A 14,828-nucleotide genomic window follows, 5' to 3' on the forward strand; every position below is an offset into this window, starting at 1 on the left:
AAACTGAAAGTCTGTTTATATTTACCCCTCCCTGCTGAAGCAGAGCTTATTTAACTTTCAATTTTCTTATCCATAAACACAAAAAAGCCAATATACTGAATCTCAATTAAATAATGAACAGGCAAGTACAGCCAGGGAAGAACCAGGTTCTGTATAACCTGGTGGTACCTGTTTTGGCAGCAGTAGCTGTGTTGGTGCTGTGCTGGTTTCCCTTCTTACAGCTACTGCAGTTAATTACTGATCAGAGAACCTTCATCAAGGGTTTTCAAACCCTTTTAACAGAAAGGGCATTTCTGAAGCAGCTTAACAAGGTAAGTGGCCAAAACAAAGGAAGTTACAGAATGTTGGTACTTTGCTTTAATTAACCTTTAAATGATGAACATCCTGTTGCTGTGCAGAATACATCACTTCCTCCCCTTCCTGTGAACAGCACACAATGAGGTTTCTGTTCTGCACAGGTGATAGCTGAAAGCACAGCTCAACTGAAGTAGTTACAACCAATGATTTAGTGGGGTTTGTGGGGGTTTTTATATTCCCTCATCTACATCCTCACAGCTTCAAGGCAGTTGTTTTGACCCATTATATCAAAAGTATTTAGTATTCCAGCTCACAGGTAAGACTGCACTGCCCTTTTCCCATGAATTTTTTGGCCTGCTCTGCCCTCATCACACCCCTCAGCCTGCCAGCATTGAACAGCACCAGCACAGTGACCCAGTCATGACTGAGGGGGAAACAAATAACCACCAAACACCTGGTGTAGCCCAAGTTGGTTTTGCAATGCTTTTATTACTGTATATATTAACATTGGTTTGGATAGTATGCAGCAGGCATCTCGACATTGAAGTTCATTTGTGCACTCTCTGAAGGGAAGATGTTTTACCCTCAACACACCTCCGTCTGCTCCGATTCCTGACCCCCTCACTGCTGCTCCTGCTCTCAAGGAGCAGCCACTCACATTGATAATGAATTATACCAACAAGCACATCTCTACTAGAAAGCACATCACTTTATTGTGAAGGTCTCAAGTGGAAGAGTTCAACTTAACCATGACAATACTTTATGTATTACAATTGCCTGTTGATTTATGCAACTATGTTGAAGAAAGCTGTTAGCCAAAGTCACCCCCCACCCCCCAAAAAAATTCAGAGGATATTTGCACCAGTTTTAGTTTATACCTCACAACATACCTAGGCTATATTTTTACTATCACAGGGTGTATTTACTACTAGGAGAATGTTACATGGTCTTTCAAACATGAGACTATTTACAGAATAGGCTGAACATTTGAGTTTAGATAAAGCTGAACAATTTTACATGTATAGGAAGTGTTATAGGCTAGCTTTCCTGTGGCTTTTAGCTAGACATCAGGCACTAATGATTTGATTAGCTCTGTACAAAGAATCACACACCATCCAAAACCTCTTGGCTGCTGGTTAGTTCCAAATTATTTGAGATAGCGCCTACTTTGAGCAACAGTTGGTGGGGGGCCTCCTGCCCCCTTGTCACCCTCCTGTGTCTCGCTGCAGAACAGAATAGAAGCTAAGCTGTTGCACTAAGTCAGAAGAGTATTGATTAAAAGAGGATGGAATTAACAGTATATAGAAAAGACAGAATATACTGGTAGAAAGTTATACCTCCTCCTCAAGGTTATGCTGAAATCACTCATGTTAGGGAAATACTGTTCTCTCCCCTACTATGCAAAGCTGACAGGAATTCCCTAAGTAGAGTCCTTGAGAAATAAATTAAGTTCCAAGACTAAGTTAGGGAACTGTTGTACATTCAGAGTGCATTATGCCCCCATGAACAGTGGCTGGGTGTTTCTGGTACAGCAAACATGCCTTAAGCACCATGACAGCTCAGGCTTTGGGGCCACAGCCACTGGTCTGAGTTGCAGGGAAGGTCTCTGGTCTATCAGGAGGTCTGAGAGCCGTGGCTGCACACACAGATATGTTTTTGTGCACAATGCAAGCCTGATTTCCCCCTTAGCCATACAAATTAAGACACTATTTATCACCATACAGTTTGATATTACTTCCAATAAGTACAATATTTATTAAACATTTTTCAGTTTTGTTACATATTGTGCAACAAATTACAATATTCTGCAGCCACAAATTATATGCAGAGTATGAAGAAACTATTAATCAGATAGTGTGATCTCTCCATTTATAATTCTACAAGAAGGAACTAGCAAATCAGATCTTACATATATCTTACTAAATTTTATGCATGGAAAGTGACAGACACTGTTGTGCTGTTTGATACAAAATGGCTAAACTTCATCTTCAGAAGACTAAACCTGACATCTAAACATGCCAATAGAAACATCAAAACAAAAATACATCCTAACCAACCACAGGAAACAGTCTGGTATCAGGAAAAGCAACAAGGATTACACATTTATAAACCAGCACACAAAGGTTTAAAACAGTTCTGAAAATGAAGTTAGCTGTCTTGAGTCACGGGAATAAAAAAAGTCAGTATTGACCATTTACAATCTCTGACCTTTGTGGAGACGGTAAGAATCTGTTGTAGTGCAGCTACATACAGTACAATTCAGGCAATTTTTTTTTCACTTGGGTTCAGATTGCAAATTCATTGTTGTGAGACAAAAGGGGGGGAGGCAAGTTTTAGCAGCAACCTCCAGTAGACTGCTTGACTGGAGTGCTCTGAATTTTAACATTGGACTTCTCTGCACCACCAGCTGTCGCTCCCGGGCCCATCCGTTTTTTAATCTCAGCAGCCATGGTCATGAAAGACTGTTCTACATTTGTGGCATTCTTTGCACTGGTTTCCAAAAAGGGAATTCCAAGGGAATCTGCAAATTCCTGCAAATCGAGAAACAGCAAACAGTAAGCCCTTAGACAGGTTCATCGCTCACCTCCTTTCCTGGAGCACTGCTGGATGAGCCACAAGTTCCTGGATTCCACCCCACATCCCATCTCCAGTCTGACCTGCAGGGCAGGGGGTCATTAACAGCCCCCACCTGTGGCACCCCAACATCCCTGTTCCACAGCACTTCCCTGCACTGGAACTTCAGTGCACTACAAACCAGAGCAGCTGCTTAACCAAGCAAGCACAGGTGTTTGCATCAACATACCTTTGCTGTTGTATAGTCTACTACTTTCTTTGTGGTCAGATCACATTTGTTCCCCACCAACAACTTGTTGACATTTTCACTGGCATAACGGTCTATCTCCTGCAGCCACTGCTTCACATTATTGAAAGACTCCTACAAGATGAGAGAACTGTAAGCAAGACCCTTGGAGAGGGAAGTTCAGCACTTTGGTAATGACCAGGAAAGAAAATATAGCAGTGCCCTAATCAATGTGATTAACTACCACAGGAGAGAACTCTAATGTTGCCATCCCTGCTTCAGGACAAGGCAGCCACACACAGGGTCTATACAGCTCCCAAGGTCCTGCTCCAAGCCCTACACAATCGGCCCTTCCTGCACTCCTCCCTCCCCCTGTTACTCTTCCCTGTTCCATATCTTGAGTATTCAAGAGCTTCCACAATCTGGGACTCTTCCTCCTTTTCCTGTAGCAGAGATAAGAAACACAGCACACAGCTGAAACCAGAAGAATCCCACAGATTTACAAAGCACCAGGTATCAGGTGCAAACCACCTTATTGTAGATATGCTGGAATAACCTTTGACTGCAGAAATGCTGGACTAATATTCCAGTTAGCAATTGAACACAATTGTTCTTTTTCTATTAATTAAGGAAACCCTACACTTCCCAAGTGCTCTTCAAACAGGCTAACTGCACCTGTGATCTTCAGAGATCCTTTCACAGAAAACACTGGCTCAGTTGTAAGCTGCACACAGGCTGACCATTTGCTGTTCCAAATGCCCATTTTCACTGTAGAGCAAAGTTCAAGCACATTCAGAAATCTTTCAACAACTTCCATCAGTAACTCAGGAAGTCTGAGAAGTCAAAGGCAGGGTGAGAAGTATCCACACAGAACAATCAATACCCTGCTCAGCAAGTTTGAGGTTAAGCCTAAAATACAATTGTTTTAGAGCCACAAATCCCACTGCTCCTTTTATTTCTGTGTTCCACCCCAAGCTGAAGACAAACACGTACATTTGGCTTGATAAACCTTAGCACAGCCTGGAGAACTGTGTCACTGTCTCCTTAAGACATGCCCAGTTGTTAAACTCCTGGTTTTATTTACTTATCAGCCCAGAGAAACTGTCCAGGTGCAGGTTTAACACTTACCTGATCTGTAACATCATACACCACTATGATGCCGTGAGCTCCTCTATAGTAACTGGAAGTGATAGTTCGAAACCTCTCCTGTCCCGCTGTGTCCCACTACAAGACAAGGAACAGGGTCAGTTACTGTGCCAGAGTTACACACCAGCTTGCAGAAATACAGCTCAGAGGATCACCCAACTACAACCATACCCATGTCACAGCTGCAGAAGTGGCTCTGAAACTGTGTGAATCAAACAGGACTTGAGGAGATCAAGTGTTTTAGCTGAGAAGAATTACACTTGGGTAGGCACTTTTCTAAAGTGCTCATTTGCTTGATTTCAGCCAAGTGTAGCCAAGAGATCTTGCTGAGGAAAACATTAAGCAGTTTTGACCCATGGAGAAGCCACGGTTCAGTGGTTAGAAGAACAAATACAGGCCAGGGCTTGGTTAGGAATAAGGTCAGAGCTGTGGGTCTCCAACATGACCACTCCCTGCAACTTCCTTGGCATAGGAGCTCCAGCAAAGGTATTTAAACACAACACAGTTCCCTTCTCCTGCTGTGAGACTTAAGGAGGGGTTTAGTTCTTGACCTCTTCCCCCACCCAGGACAGGAACAGCACTCGCCCAAACAGCTCCCTGGAGCCACATCAAGAGGAGGCAGGGCTGACTGCATGTTAAAAACCAACTCTGACAGAATTCAGCAGTGACAGCATTTCCAGTGGGCTGCTCTATACTCAGGACAGTGCCATTACAGTCTGGGAGGGTCACGCTTCTGGCTCTAAGCTGGACTCCTGCTCTTCAACATGGAATCCCTGAGTCATTGCTGTCAAGTCCTGAGAGCCTCTGCATGAGCTGGAAGCAGTGGCTGACAAGGATTGTGTGACCTTGCACAGATACTGGATTTCATTACACCAGTCACCCTCTTAGAGTGCTTCAAGATTAAAGAACTGCCAAGTCTCTTCCCCTGTTTATTCCAAGTGAAAGGCCAAAAGCAGCACCACCCCATGCTAAGGCAGACAGGCCAGTTACAAGGCTTTGTGTCAGTTTTTCCACTCAGGTCAACAAAAGCAGCTTCCAGAACCAGACAGTGCAGTCTGCTGGTAACAACTGCTGTGGAATTCAGGCATCTTGGACAAAACAACTGGGTGGTATTCCTGCACTTAGACAAATCCTTGATAAATACTGCAGAACTACACCAATTTTGATACAAGAGCACTCTCCAGGACTCTCTCCTCTTTTAAGCAAATAGCCTTGATAATAAACATTGTTCTTCAAGGACAGGATATGGGAAGTCTTGGAATCTTGTGAAAACTGCCTGGCCTCTTAACAGCAAAGATATCACTTACATTTTTAATGATTAAAGTACAAAGATAACTACCAACAGTTATGAATATAATTCTGCGTTCCAACAGATTAAAGTACCCAGGAGTTGAGAAATACTACTTACTATCTGAAGCTTGATTGTTTTCCCATCTAGTTCTATAGTTCTGATTTTGAAGTCCACACCAATCGTGCTGATGTAACTTTCTGTGTACGTGTCATCCTAGGAGAGAGAGTGAATGTAAGTCAAGGCATCTGCTGCACCTATTCTGCAGCCACCTCCTTCATTATGCACCAGGCAGACAAAGGTACTTCATTTCCTTGGAAAACCAGCCTGATTGCTCATGGCAAAGTCCAAGAGACAGCTTGGTTTATCCACCAAGTATCTACTTTTCAAAACTTCTGCAAGGTTTTTCAAAAGCACAACAAAAATAACTAGATCTGCGGTTCAAAAACTAGTAAAAAAAAAAGCCTTTTTTCCTGGAAATCCTGCAGTGTTAAGTCCTTGGGAACTGTAGTGTAAAATCCAGTCTTTGCTCATGTTGGCAGACTGAAGAGCCACTTAGAATAACCACTGTGGTTAATAAAATGCATCATATTTTTATTGTCCTTTGATGGTTTTTCATCTGTTTTTTACAGCAGCCACCCACAGCAAGTCAGAGGCTTTGCCTCAGTCACACTCCACCCATGAATTTCAGACCCTCTGCTGCAGATGGTTGCCAAGGCAGGGTAGAGTTACACAGCTCAGGTACTTGTGCTAAGCCCTCTGCTCTCAGCCTGTGTCAATACAGGAAGGAAAACACTGTTCAGCAGCTTGCAGGGACCTGGCTGCAGCCTCCAGCAGGCCTTAGAGCACACAGAAGTGCTGGATCAGCATTTGCTACCTCCTACTGATTGTCAGCTTGTCAGCATGAAGGAAGTTTTTATTCCTGAAGTACCTGTAGGACAGAACTTCCTGTACAAGATACCACAAAAGGCTTTATGCAACCAGTAGGTATCAGAAAAGCAAAGGATTTATTTGGGCTGTGAATGGAAGACATCTTAGGTAATACATTCAAGCAAGAATAAAATATTAAGCCTTTCAGAATGACATGACATTTATTTCCTTAACATTTCAGTGCTCAGAAGGGTATGTTTGAAAAGCCTGAAGTTTAACCTACAGCAGGAAGAACACAGGTAAATGAATGCTGTGGTAATTCCTTATGTCAGGGTAAAACAGCTTAGCTGGAAAGTCACATTTTTCCAAAGGAGAAAGCCACTTAGTTGAAAAAACACTAGATAGCTGAGCACAAACTTAAGCTGGCTATCAAAAAGTTGGATTATTCACATGAAACCAGAATTAATTCAAAAGTATCTGCTAGAGAAGCAGGCTGGGCTGCTCTGGGAGTACTTCCAATCCACTGCCTCCATGCTGTGAGCAGAACAGGTGACATCCCTCTCCTGTTCACACTGGTTTTAGTGCCTCCCTGCCCTAACACTGCACCACCAGCAGCTACAGTGGCTGTAACTGAGGCTGTTTGTACACCCCAGACCACCATCTCATATTAGTAACACCCCAGGTGCTTCCCAGAGGTGCCCAGAGCACTCGTTCAGGCTGTGAGAATTCTGCCATCACCCTGAAGCAGCACCACACTTTTCTAAGTTCCATATTCTCCCTTTCTTCCTCTCCTCCCATGGCAACATAAAGCTGCACTTTAGCACAGACATAGATAAGAAGTTCAATGGACTTCAGATTTTTCTACTAAGAGCTGTCAAACCCATAGTAAATTTTCTTGTAGACAGGAAAACTAAAGCTTCTTGAGTCAAATTTCAGCCAGAGCAGCCCATCAGCAATTTTAACATTCACTAAAGGAGGCATAAGGTCTCATTATTCTCAGATTATTATTTAAATTGCTCCTCTGACTAAACAACTGGTAGATCTTTTCAATGCAGCTACAAAACTTCATCTGGCAGAAAATGTTCTTATCAAGTAGTAACTGATCAAGGTCTTGCCCTGACACATTTGTACCCCTCATGCCTGAAGACACACATGGCAGAATACAAGTATGGACTTTCATCTTCACTGTTCGACACTACTGAAATGATGGAAGTTAAATTAAGATACCTTGTTCTTTAGTAACAGAAAATTTAGAGTTAAACCTAACTGGACATAGTCTTGATATTATTTCTTTTAATTTACTCAAATACATCAGCTAGAAACAAATTCAGTAGACAGGAGGGCTTAGCAATACTATAGTTACTCCTTGGTATAGCAGATCTGACAGACACCAACCCTGCTACAGGAACTACTGGAATGGAGAGTTCTTGCTAAGCAGCTTTTTTACATGAAGTTTTCAAGCAGGATCACTTACTGCAAACCTAAGTAGAAGGCAAGATTTCCCAACACCGGAGTCTCCAATCAGAAGTAGCTTGAATAAATAGTCACTGCAGAAGGAAAAAAAAATTAGGTCACTTGATGAAAAACACTGTCAAGAACCAAGTTTGTTACAGCCAGTGTATTATGATGTTTGAGAAGGGTAAATTAATTCACTGCTAGGAAATTCACCTACAGCTCCAAGCTCCTCTTTCTGGTTTAGACATTCACAATTTACTCGGTAAGGGAAGTGTGAAGTAGTTGCTCTGGACACAGCATTTGTGTGGAACTGGGCCTTGCTAGGAAGTTACTCTGGGGATATTAGTGGGACAATCAGCAAGACTAACACAGTCCTACTCCAGCCCTTTGTGGCTTAGCAGAGATGAAAATCATGCTTTGCAATTAAGTGAAAGCCTCACTGCTTGGTTGAGTAACTCAAACAATATGCAGGTGGCAGTAACAGCCTGCTGCCCACCAGAGCCATTTTCTCTGCATCTTCAGAGTCAGAGGCTTCACAAACATCACGAACTGCCCAAATTAAAGCATTCTTTCCTCAGTTCAAGTTACCCACATTTAAGTTCCAGCAGAATGTAACAGCATAATATGCAATTTCAGTACACAAACTATGAACACTTAAGTGTAGTGGCCTGTTAAAGCAAAATGAGCATCCACCTTCCAGGACAGACCATTAGCAGTGACCAATACTCCACCTGCCTTTCAGGAATTAAAACTAAAGTTACTGCCAGATGAGGACACATCTCTGGGGGATGTCAGGCACAACACCAGCAATTCTCAAGGTACACTGGAAGAGCTGACAATTCTTTTCTTGCCAAGTGTTGAGTCTTCCCAACATTAAAGAAGAAGTACAGTGTCATTAGTGACCAACCTAGATTTACACTTTAAAGAATAGTGAAGATCTCATTGTTGGCCAAACGTAAATTTCTGTGTGAGTCCTAAGACTAATGGGGAAATTTCATACTAGAGAACAAGTAGCAGAGAAAAAGTAACAAACCACCACTTACACAAGTTATTTTGATTTTCAAGTACTACACTAACTCATTCTCAGTTTACAACTCTTCAGCCCTGTAGTAGTAAGGAGTAACTCCTGTTCTCATTTAACCACAAGGGTTTAACAGACATATATTTATGCCCACTTAACCACGCTTAGTAAAGTTTAAGTTTATGTAAATGCCTGAAATCAACTGTCCCCACCTACTATTCCCCAGCACTGCCATTGACTCTGGCTGGCAGGAATCCAGCCAGGAAACTGCATCCATCCCTAGCTGATAACAGCCAAGCAGATGGTCAGCTGCTCAGCTTTTCACCCCTCCTCTGCTTGGTGCCCAAGAGACTCTCACCTTGGCTGGTGCCCTGGGCTGCAGGAACACACCCAGCTGAAACTTCCAGTTTCTAGAGCACTCCTCTCAAGGCTGGAGAGAAGTCAGGAGTGGTAAATGTAGCAACTAACAAGCTAATCCTTAAAATGCAACCTTCCCTCACAGTGAAAAGCTAAAAGCACTCAAAGTACTTAGAAAGAATAATCAAAGTCAAAGGATACCTACCAGCTTGCAGTCACAGAAGTCACCATTCCACCAGTCAAGTCATGTACTAATACAAGGCAAGATGGTTTTAGGAGGGTGACAGTTATTAACCCAAAGCATTCAGGGGACCTCAGTTATATTGCATCACAACCCACATATCTTGACAGATTCAAGATGACTGAAGCTTTATTACTGATTAAAAAACTTCTTACCCCCAACTAATTGTTTAGTTCCCTAAAAGCAGCAGAAACTCTCTGTAACCTGGAGACCAAGGTGAAGTACAAGAGCTGCAAGACCCAGCCCACTGTTACACCTCTGCCTTCTTCCCCACCATGAAGCCTCAGCCTTCCCACAGCTCCTTCTGACTCCAGCAGGAAGTTCTGGTTGCTTAGTTTCATACCCAGAATTTTCAGCAATCCTGAAGTTACATATTACTCAAAGTAAGCACTAATACATTTGAAAGTGTTAAGAGTTTGCAGCACATAATAACCCCCTTAAGGATACTGACACTTGAATATTAACACTACATTGTCTTCACTAAAATTAGTAGAAAAAGGCAACTCCTTCCTGGTATAGGAAAGGCTTTAGCTCTGAGTCTGAGAGTCACTTAGAAGCCTCCTCTTGCTTGCAAGGGTAATTCAGGTTCGCCCAGACATCAAGTAATTTGTCTTTCTCTGTTATCTTGGCACTACCAGCAGCTCCCAACCAAACCTACCCTGCCATTAAGTGTTACTGTTCAGAAGCAAACAAGAACAATAACAGCTTATACACAGGACTATTGTTAACACAAGAACTCGGAAGCCTTAAATACTGGCTTTGACATCTTTGCTATTCAGACCTTCCCTCACTTTGGGCTTCAGTATTTCCAGAAGCAAGTGATAACCACAGGCTCACATGGTGGTCTTAAGCAACCTGTCTCACCCCCACCAAACCAGGGCCAGCACCAGTCCAGCTCCAGCAGGGCTGGGAAGAGCCTTTCCTGAGTTAGCTCTGCCTGTGACCTCAGAAACTGGTGTTGTGGCACAAAAACCTCCTTCTGCCAGATAAGCAAGACTGATGCTTAGACCTGCATCAATTGGGAAACCGAAAGAGAACCTTGCAATTTAGGTTTCTAATTTTTTAAAACACTCCATATTCCAATAATATAGTGCCTTCCTTTCCAAGGACAGTTTGGAAGCTGTACCTTTTAAAGCTTTAAAACCCATAAAGATGCCCATACAGAAGGGCTGAGATCCAACCATGCAGCCTGTTACTCAGTGTAATGTTTGAGACAATCCTCAAGTACAGCAACAGTTCAAATCAAATAAAATTAAAACAACCTACAAAAACCTGCAGAAATTACTTCTACACTGAACTACACCAATAGAATACTTCTGTAAGTGGGTTCAACTGCAGCGATGTGTCCAACAAGCCACACAGGTTAATTTTGGCATTTACTCCCAAAGAGCTGCACCACCATTTCTGAAGGCACTGAATTCTGCTCTTTAAACCAGAAGACTTAAACTCATGAGCTCCTGCACTTTAGGGAACCTTCATAAAGCTGGCTGAGCTATCCAGCACAGCCTTTTCCACACTACTTGGGGGACAGTAGGAATTCAGGTTAATCATTCCATTCTTTCTCACCATTTACATGAGCAAGTCGCACTTGGCACCCTTCGAGAGATGACACTGGAAGAGCATGTGCGGCAAGGCAGGTTCAGTCAGTAGGAGTGAGGCTTCCAAACGCCTCCCATCACAAAGGGGATACAGTAACTTCCTCTTGCCCAAGAGACAAAGGACAAATATGTGAAGTTTAACTGTCTCTTGCAAAAGAAAAAAAAAGGCACCTCTAAACCAGGCCTGCTGATGTTTTGAGCAGTTCAGCATCCTCCTCTTATGTGCACGTCCTGTGTCAGCAGCTCAGCAGAAAACCAGGAAATCAAGCGAAGGACAGACCCGGCCCAAGCTGTGTGGAACAAGGGACCTCCGGGCCTCCAAGGTATTGCTGTTTACACAGGGAGGCATTTTCTAAATGCCAGGAAGGTTTTATGCCCAAACAGACAAGACTAGGTAGTCATCTGTCTCCAACAAGGAACTCCTGGAATCGGCTTTAATCACTGATGGCACTGCAAGTTTACTGTAAACAGGTACTCGGGCAGCCTCAATCCTCAGTCTTTGTTCTACAACCCCAGAAATTTTACTGAAGAGCATGACTGTCACTCCGATCACACACTGTTTGTGTAAGTAAACAGAACCCAGAAGACGTAATGCCACTTTGCATCGCAGATTGCTGTTTAGAAAGGTTAGAGCACAAAGTATTTCATCAGATGATTCCAGCAACTCAGGAGCTCTCCCATAACACTGAAATCCCCTCACAGGTTTTCTCTAACACTCCTGAAGAACGCAAATAAACCCCCAGATTTACTCCAAAACCTACTTAATTTCTTCATCTGTGCTTGCAGGTATCTAGAATAAGATCCAGACACTACAGAACACTAATCAAGATCTTTCTGGTAAGACTTGGCTATCAGTGCACCCACCAGTGTGTTTATGCAGGTCAGCCAAGTACATGCAAGTTGCAGAAGGGGTAGGACATGCTGAACCTGACACGATCTGGTCACAACAGTCAACACTGACATTTTGCACATTTAAACACCAGCAGGGAGGGAGAAACACAGAAGGAACACACCCCAGTGTTAGGCTGACAGTGTTTTCAGAATTTAGCTTCCAAATACTAACTCTAGTATCTCATCCACTCCTTCTCAGCTCCTGCACTCAAGGAAAAGAGTCCACCAGGCAGTCCCACAGCCCTGAAGTTTCACACATCCCTCCCCCATCAGACCCTGACACGAGCAGATCCTAATCCTGTAACGTTAACAGGAAAACTGAAGGAAGCAGTAAGAAATTTTAACTATCCCACTGACTTCTGACTGAGTTTTGGAATGCCCAGAAGAGAGAACTTGGGGCTACAGCCTGATCTAAAGCTGTGATAAGGAAGTGAGAATGTGTTACATTATAGGCAAGGCACTTCTAAGAGGAAAAATGGACATACCTGTTACAGGGAACTAGAAGGAATAATGTCCTAATCCCTTAAATCTTACTCCTGGTTTAACACGGACCCAAGTACACCAATTACAGTGACAGGTATTTTCTGTCCATCTCACCACACCCTTCCTATGCCCTCCCCTCATCCTGCAGACAAAACTCTTCCAGGAAGTGGCAATTTAACACTACAAGTTAATCTCAAAATACAGCTTTTCCTCTTGGTTTCACTTTCAAGAACAAGCACTCTTCACTGAGAAGAAAACGTTTCCCCCCCCTCCTCAAAGCAGCATTCAGTACCTCCTTACAGGGAAGGACTTTCTGCATCATTCTAGAGAGCAGTGACACTTCAGGAAAAGCAAAAACAAATCCATGTTTTGAAAAAGCCCGCTTTGACCCGTTTCTGTTAGCTGCCTAACACTTTGCAGGTGTTAAAACTCAGAAATTCTGCAAGGTAAATTTGAGTTTAACTCTTGAGAGCCATCAGGGCCACAGAGACACCACCAGTTTGTTGGCTTTTCATCCCTTGAATACCTCCAGCTACTGTTTGGGTGTTTTCCTAAAGGACACGAGCAAGTTTGGGTGCAATCTTGCCAAGATGTAACTCGAGTTCCTGGCTGTACCTCTTGGTCTTCGCCTGCTGCCTCACACTGGCTGGTGATACTTGTTTGCTCCTCAGGTGATTTTAGTGGACCCAGAGTTAACATTTGTGCAAACAGCCACAGGAGCTACAGACAGGAGAGTCGGGAGACTCAGCTGTGTGGAAAAGCAGGTTGGGACGACAGAGGTTGTTGCACTGTCTCCCAGACGCAGAGTCCACGGGTACCCAGAGCAGCAATGTCACCCCAAACGTGGGTTTCAGTACGGAGCGAGCTGAGTGACATCAGAGGGCACGGTGGTTTCACCACCTCCGAACTCGAGTGTCAGCAAAGCCAGACCCCGTGACGGAATCCTGAACACACCCTAGAAGGTTAAAGGGTTGGGAGCACAGCAGCTGATTTTTAAAGTGCTTTTCAAACTAACGCCAAGTCCCTCCTTTCATCCACTCAAAAAAGGGAACGAGCAAACAAGGTTCCCTGTTCCCCACAGCCCGGTGGGAAGGACACAGCTCCCAGGAGTTACCAGGGCACAAACAACCCCCAAACAGAGAGCCGGACACCCCCACTCCCGAGCAGGCCGGATAAAGGGAAAGGCCACACTCGCACAACGACCCTCCCTCAAAAAGCCCTGTGTCATCATCACCAGGCTTTCTAGGCAAGTGCTGTTTCAGCTCCAGTCGGCCCCGAGAACGCTCCATCAACAAGGCACGGCGTTGCAAAATCTACATAGGCAAGAAGTGTTTTGCAAGAGCCATGTGACACACACATGACTCGCAGCTCAGGGGAAAGGGTGGACCCCCGGCTGCCGAGCCTCGGCGGGCCGGGTTGATCGCCTTTCCCCGGGCGACGGTGCCCCCCCCCCGGTCACTTGTTGGAGCCCAGGCCCCGCTGTGCTTCCCGAGCTCCGCGAAAATCGCCGCCGGCTGCGCCCGATGGCGCTCCCGGGGCGCTGGGGCGGCGATGCCGGATGGCAGGGAGGACACTACTGACCCCTCACGGCACCCCGGACCCCCCTGGGGCGGCCCCGCCGAGCCCCCATCTCCCGTCCCGCCGCCCGGCCCGGGCGCGGCCCCGTGGGGACCGGGGCGGGGGAACGGGGGGTGGGCCTTGGAACCCGCGGGCTCGGCCCGGTCCCCCCCGCGCCCCGCGGCGCCCCCAGCGCGGTCCCGCGGCCGCCCCACCCCGCACTCACTATTCGGGGTTCATGCTGGACATGTCCGTGGGGCCCGCGGCCCGAGGGACGGCGAGCGCGCTGTGAGGGGGCGGTGCGGCGGCACCTCCCGCCGCCGAGGCAGGCGCTCCGCGGTGCGCTGGTCCGAGGGAGCCGCGATCGCCCGGCACTCGGCTCGGCCCGTCCGCCCGCGTCCGCTCCGCGGCCTCCGCGCTGCGCCTCAGCCCAAAATGGCCGCCGGAGCCCGACCAGGAAACGGGGCGGCCGCTCTCCGAGCAGCGCTTACATGGCCGGGGAGCGGCCGCGGGGCGCCACGGGAAACCGAGTCCGCGCCGCCGCCACCGGCCCGCCCGGCCGGCCCTCGAGGACTCGCTCTCCCGGCGGCCCCTGCGGCAGCGGCAGCGCATGCGCACTGGTCGGCCTTTCTTCCCTCGGCCCCGTCGGCTCGGCGCGGCGGGCGGCGCCGCTGATTGGCCGCGGGGCGCCGGCCGGGGGTGACGTCAGCGGGCAGACGTGGCAGCTCGGGCGAGGGCGCGCGCGGGCGGGGCGGGGGCGGGGCCTCGGCGCGGGGGGCGGGGCCTCGGCGGCGCGCGCCCAGGACACATCCCGGGGTACATCC

The 14,828-nt window shown here is 46.2% G+C and overlaps 1 protein-coding gene across 1 annotated transcript; it reads right to left on the reverse strand.

The window, feature by feature from the left end:
• Positions 1-766: 766 nt before the first annotated feature.
• Positions 767-14,616, reverse strand: RAB1A (RAB1A, member RAS oncogene family). The gene is made up of 6 exons (XM_071582077.1): positions 14,231-14,616; positions 7,876-7,948; positions 5,652-5,747; positions 4,226-4,321; positions 3,101-3,232; positions 767-2,828 (listed from the first exon to the last, which is right to left on the reverse strand). Exons 1-6 carry the CDS (start codon positions 14,614-14,616, stop codon positions 2,631-2,633), a joined length of 981 nt encoding a protein of 326 aa, XP_071438178.1. The 3' UTR covers positions 767-2,630.
• Positions 14,617-14,828: the final 212 nt, after the last annotated feature.

The sequence above is a fragment of the Pithys albifrons genome, chromosome 2, assembly GCF_047495875.1.
Source record: "Pithys albifrons albifrons isolate INPA30051 chromosome 2, PitAlb_v1, whole genome shotgun sequence".
In the NCBI taxonomy this organism is placed as follows: Eukaryota; Metazoa; Chordata; class Aves; order Passeriformes; family Thamnophilidae; genus Pithys; species Pithys albifrons.